The 6,548-nt window shown below is 41.9% G+C and overlaps 1 protein-coding gene across 1 annotated transcript; it reads right to left on the bottom strand.

The window, feature by feature from the left end:
• Nucleotides 1-1,246: 1,246 nt before the first annotated feature.
• LOC114117288 (mitochondrial antiviral-signaling protein-like) lies at nt 1,247-2,572 on the bottom strand. The gene is given in 2 exon segments (XM_042257083.2): nt 1,247-2,358; nt 2,361-2,572. Coding segments are annotated over 2 exon segments (1,212 nt in total). The 5' UTR covers nt 2,476-2,572; the 3' UTR covers nt 1,247-1,261.
• Between the last annotated feature and the right edge of the window lie 3,976 nt (nt 2,573-6,548).

Genomic DNA, 6,548 nt, shown 5'->3' with positions numbered 1-6,548 from the left:
CTATTCATCTCATCAGGAGAACAGAAAAATTCTAGTTCATAACATTAACTACTTTGCATCACTACCTCTTTTTTAAAATATATTTGTTTACTGCTTGCTTCAGCATCACATATACTAAATGTTTAATTTTTTGGTTGCACTGGGTCTTAGTTAGGGCATGAGGGATCTAGTTCCCTGACCAGGGATTGAACCTGTGCCCCCTGCATTAGGAGCATGGAATCTTAGCCACAAGACCACCAGGGAAGCCCCTATGATCTCTTCTTGATTTGGTTCAGGGATCATCAGACTGGTCCATCCATTATAAAGTTCCCCATCCCAGCTTTCCACCTACTGGTTTTACCTATTACCTGTTGGTGATACTGCCTAATGGTGATATATGTTATTTGATTAAGGGCTACAAAACTGTGATATTTTAATTCTGTTGTCTCTTCTGCCTTTGATTAACTGGAACTATCTAATTAAACAAGAAACTTCCCTCCATCAACTCTATGGTATCCTGAAGTACAACTTATATGGAAAATGCAGGATTGATTCTTTCCTTTTATTGACAATGAACATGGTATTTTGGAATGAATTTATTTTCTAGCATCTTCTAGAGGTGACCAATGAATTATTTTAAGTATTATTATGAACTTAAGCCTTTTAAAAATGTATTTGATGAATTCCAATACATTAGAGTCACTCTCCCTTTTGAGTTCAAATTGTTTCATATTTGCCCTTTAGATTGACTCCTTGGTCATTTACACACGACTCTAGACACTTCCCTGGTAATTCAGTGGTTGGGACTCCATGCTTCCTTTGCAGGGGTCATGGATTTGACCCTTGTTCAGGGAACTAGGATCCCACATGCCATACGACATGACCAAACAATTTTTAATTAATTTTAAAAACTTAAAAAGCAAACAAAAGAAGTGACTCTAGCAGTCTTAAACAGCTGCCTTGTATAACAAGAAGTTCCAACTTCAACTCTAAATTTTTAGTCCAGATCTTGAATCAGCCATTTCTTCAAGGAGTAATTGTTCCTTTCAATGGAACATGGTATTTAAAAGCTACAATTTGGACACTCAGAGTGAGCATTGCTACTGGGCTGTTCATTTTTTCTAGGCCATCTTGATGGATAGAGCTAGACCCAGACATCTTGGAGTGCGAAGTCAAGTGGGCCTTAGGAAGCATCACTACAAATAAAGCTAGTGGAGGTGATGGAATTCCAGCCGAGCTACTCAAATCCTGTGTAATTAGAAGATGATTTAAAGAGACTGGATTATGGGAGTCCCCTGGTGGTCCAGTGGTTAAGAATCCACTCGTTCTCCTCGGGGGCATTGTCAGGCCCCATGCCCAGGGAGTTACTGTGGCTGATGGCGAGATCCGTGGAGCAGCCTGAGAACGGCTGGCTGTCCATCCTAGATACCAGCCTTCCAGGCTTGCTCAGCTCCAGCTCTGAGCCACAGCAGTCAGAGCTGCTGTCTGGCCAGAGTGATGTGCCTCCAGTGGCAGTGCCTGTGGGCACTGGTGATGCTGGAGTCTCCTTCACGAGTCTATTGCTGCTCCTGATGGTGAGCCTTGTGTCGGCAGGCACCTTACTGGCCACTGTGCTTGCAGGCATCCTGTGGTCAGGTTTCCCACTAGTAGGCACTTTGGGTGGCACCATGCCAGAACGCACTGAGTTGATGGGCAACCTGGATGGTGCTAGACTGGTGGGCATTGCACCAGGGGGCTTCAAGCTTGTGGGCAACTTGGAAGGCACTGAGCTGCCAAATGCTGAATTGGTGGGCACCTTGGAGGGCACTGTGCTAGCAGTCATAGGGTTGTTGGGCATCCCTGCCCCACTGGAGCAGATGGTACCTTCAGCCTGGTCACCAGCACCTCCTGCAGAGGTCAAGCCAATGGAGGAGGAGGAGGTGCCAACAGATGGAGCTGACACTGGGGGTCCAGGCAAGCGGCTTGCCCTGGGCGTAGAACGGGCCAAGGGCTGGAAGGAGACAGTCGGAGACACAGGCCCATGGAGTGACGTGGAACTGGAGACCACGCCTGCTGTGTGGGTACTGCCCAGTTCTGTGTCTTGCTCCTGATGTACACTGGAGGTCAGAGTGCTGAGGGCCACCGTGTCAGACAAGGGCTCCAGGGGGCCACCCAGCCTCTTCAGGACAGCCCCAGAATGGGATGGTTGTGGGGCTTTCTCTGAATTTTCTCCCAGGGACTCTGGTAGCTGGGTATCCTGGACAGGCAGAGGGTAACTTGGCTCGTACTCTGTGTGGCCATTGCCAGGGATGCTGGGGGCCACAGCACGTGTGGAGGGCCTTGGAATCTCAGCAGGAACTGGTGGTGCCTCCAGCGGGGCTGGAGGGTGGTTTGGATTCACTGGTCACTTGTTGTGAGGCAGGACAGGTGAGGCAGAATATCCAGAACATGAATATTGCAAAAATTGCTGTGATTGTTGCGGATATACTGATAAGTTCTGTCCTCGGCAAACGTCATCACTGTCTGGGTTCTGAACTGGCAGAGGGCTCTGGCCCATGAAGGGTGGATAGACTGAGAGGAATAAAGGCTTGGGTAGCCGCAACCCGGCGACCTCGCCGTCTGCATATCTGAGGTTCTTGATATTTCTCCCGGCAATCTTGATTCCAGCTTGCGCTTCTTCCAGCCCAGAGTTTCTCATGATGTACTGTGCATACAAGTTATATAAGCAGGGTGACAATATACAGCCTTGATGTACTCCTTTTCCTATTTGGAACCAGTGTGTTGTTCCATGTCCAGTTCTAACTGTTGCTTCCTGACCTGCCTATAGGTTTCACAAGAGGCAGGTCAGGTGGGATGGTATTCCCATTTCTTTCAGAATTTTCCAGTTTATTGTGATCCACACAGTGAAAGTACTTTATAATAAATAAATAAATAGTAACTTTGCAAATATCAAATGGTATTATAAAAACGTACATAAGTAAAACAGTCTGATAAATAATAACTAAGAGAGGATGTTGAGTGGCAGCAGGGCTTGTGACCTTGCCCCCACAGACTTTTCTATAAGTGAGGCTTTTCTCTGTCTTAGTTCCTATTCCTTTTCTGAGCTTTGGCCTTTAAATTTTCAGGTGAATTTGTGAACTTCAGAATGTTTGCAGTAAGTTTCTTTCCTTGCTAAAGTAATCCAAGATATCTTAAAGCAATTTTGACCAAAGTAGAAACCAATCCCCCACCTCACAAAAAAAAAAAAATGCAATTCTTTATAAGAGAGAAAAATACTACTGTACCTGGCATTGTATTATTCATCGTAAACAATTACAAAGGAAAAGATAATCTGTTTATTTGTTGGTGGGTTGTGAGTTAAATTGTGCTTAGGAATAACAAAAACACAAGAAATATTTTTTGAGAAGAAATTATAACTGGTATATGGAACAGAATTCATTAGTAAAGAAAAACAAAGTAATAAGAGATAGTTTGGGAAAATTTAGATAGCCCAATACAGCCCAATAATAATAAGTGGTAACACTATGATTCAGTTCAGTTCAGTTCAGTGGTTCAGTCGTGTTCGACTCTTTGTTACCCCATGAATTGCAGCACGCCAGGCCTCTCTGTCCATCACCAACTACCGGAGTTCACTCAAACTCACGTCCATCGAGTTGGTGATGCCATCCAGCCATCTCATCCTTTGTTGTCCCCTTCTCCTCCTGCCCCCCAATCCCTCCCAGCATCAAAGTCTTTTCCAATGAGTCAACTCTTTGCATGAGGTGGCCAAAGTACTGGAGTTTCAGCTTTAGCATCATTCCTTCCAAAGAACACCCAGGACTGATCTCCTTTAGAATGGACTGGTTGGATCTCCTTGCAGTCCAACGGACTCTCAAGAGGCTTCTCCAACATCACAGTTCAAAAGCATCAATTCTCCGGTGCTCAACTTTCTTCACAGTCCAACTCTCACATCCATACATGACCACTGTAAAAACCATAGCCTTGGCTAGACGGACCTTTGTTGGCAAAGTAATGTCTCTGCTTTTGAATATGCTATGTAGGTTGGTCATAACTTTTCTTCCAAGGAGTAAGCGTCTTTTAATTTCATGGCTGCAGTCACCATCTGCAGTGATTTTGGAGCCCCCAAAAATAAAGTCTGACACTGTTTCTACTGTTTCCCCATCTATTTACCATGAAGTGCTGGGACCAGATGCCATGATCTTCGTTTTCTGAATGTTGAGCTTGAATCCAACTTTTTCACTCTCTTCTTTCACTTTCATCAAGAGGATTTTTAGTTCCTCTTCACTTTGTGCTATAAGGGTGCTATCATCTGCATATCTGAGGTTCTTGATATTGCTCCTGGCAATCTTAATTCCAGCTTGTGCTTCTTCCAGCCCAGCGTTTCTCATGATGTACTGTGCATATAAGTTAAATAAGCAGGGTGACAATATACAGCCTTGACATACTCCTTTTCCTATTTGGAACCAGTCTGTTTTTCCATGTCCAGTTCTAATTGTTGCTTCCTGACTTGCATACAGGTTTCACAAGAGGAAGGTCAGGTGGTCTGGTATTCCCTTCTCTTTCAGAATTTTTCACAGTTTATTGTGATCCACATTATGTCAAAGGCTTTGGCATAGTCGATAAAGCAGAAATAGATGTTTTTCTGGAACTCTCTTGCTTTTTCGATTAACTACATACAAAAGAAGTTAATAGGAGTGCAATAAAGTACTTTGCCCAAGTTTTTCAAGTGATGCAAAAGTGTGACCTCAGCAAAAGTGATGGAATAAGAAGTTTCAGAAATTCTTTTCTCCACCAAAAAAAAGAAAAAAAAAAAAAAGAGCCAACTTTTCCAAAATTCTGAATACTAACCACCATGGGCAGCAGTCCTGAAGAGTATTTATTAAAAACAAAAATTGTGGACTCTCAATGAGAACAGTGAGCTTTATGGCATTTCAATTTGCCCCATTTCCAACTCTCCCTCCTCAATTCTGTAGTATTCTTGGAAACCAGAAACCTGAAAGCAGGATGGAAACCAGCAGCCTGGCAGCCCCTAGGGTGGGGTGTAGGGGAGCAAAGTAGGAATAGAGTTTCTTCAGGACCCTGTTCCCTGAAAGACTGCTTGCAAAGCTTCCTTTTATTTGACAGATAGAGCTCACCACGTGCTCCTTTTTGAAGAATTGTTCATCAAAACAAACCGAAATGTTGAATTGCTGCTTTAAGTTATAGATAACAGTTGAGGCAAACTATAGGCTAACTAAAAAGCTTAAAAGGAAAAATTTGGAGAGTGAGACATCCAAAGAGGGCTTTGATAAGCTACAGCATATTCTGGAGATTTGGCCAAAAGTATGGGCTAGGCTGTGTACATGCCCAAACTGGATATACTCATAAAACACTTGAGGAAACACTGAGCTCTCACCTTGGCTAACCTGAGGCTCCACGCCAGCAGGAAGTGAAGGCTAAGTTGGAGTAGTAAACTGTTTTGGGTGGTCGCTGAAGGTGAATTTTAATAGAGACAGAGACCCTTGGTAATAAACAGGAGACTTGCAGATTTCAGGCATCTTACAAAATCTTTGTTCAGTCTCTAACAGACCATTAAGCTAATTGAACACACCTTGGCCACATAAGCATAGAATACAGACTTGATGTGTTTACTTCAGAAAAATTACTGAATAAACAAACAACAACAAACAGAAACCAAAACCAATCCTGGAGACGTGGGAGAAACTACTTAATAAAGTTGCCATATTGTGACCTTTAAAACATCCAGTTTTTAACCAAAATTTGCGAGACTTGCAAAGATAAGAAATGATGATCTCAAGACAGAAAGAAAAATATAAACAGTCCATAAAAATAAAACAGTCCATAGGAATCATCTTAAGAAGCCCAGATCTGGACTTAATGAGACAAAGATTTTAAAGTGGTTATTTTAAGTTATGTTCATAGGAAAAAAATATCTGAAAACTAAAGAAACATATAAGAACCAAATACAAAATTTTATCTGAGATGTAGAAACTATAATTTTAAGAAGTTAAAATAATTCATTAAAGATGTTTAGCAAAATCAGCAAAATTTAAGATATATCAGTTAAAATTATCCAGGCTAAGAAACAGAAAAAAAAAGAATGAAGATGAACACAACCTATGAGATACCAGGACACCATCAAGCATGTCCACATAGGTAAAATAAGAGTTCCAGAAAGAGAGGAGATAAAAAAAAGATGTAGAAAACATATTGGAAAAATAAATAGTGGCCAAAGCCATCCCAAATTTGATGAAAAACTAATCTGTATATCCAAAAACCTCAATAAACTCCAAATAAAATAGATTCAAAGAAATTCACATCTAGAAACCTCTTAATAAGATTATCAAAGGCAAAATTTGCAGGATGAAAAATAGATAGCCAATGGGAATTTGCTGTATGGCTCAGGAAACTCAAACAGGGGCTCTGTATCAACCTAGAGGGATGGGATGGGGAGGAAGATGGGAGGGAGCTTCAGAAGGGAGGGGATATATGTATACCTATGGCTGATTCATGTTGAGGTTTGACAGCAGCAAAATTCTGTAAAGCAATTATACTGCAATAAAAAATAATATAAAAGTTTCAGGACCATA

The sequence above is a fragment of the Ovis aries genome, chromosome 12 (genome assembly GCF_016772045.2).
Source record: "Ovis aries strain OAR_USU_Benz2616 breed Rambouillet chromosome 12, ARS-UI_Ramb_v3.0, whole genome shotgun sequence".
NCBI classification, from domain to species: Eukaryota; Metazoa; Chordata; class Mammalia; order Artiodactyla; family Bovidae; genus Ovis; species Ovis aries.
This window is presented reverse-complemented; position numbering and strand designations above follow the sequence as displayed.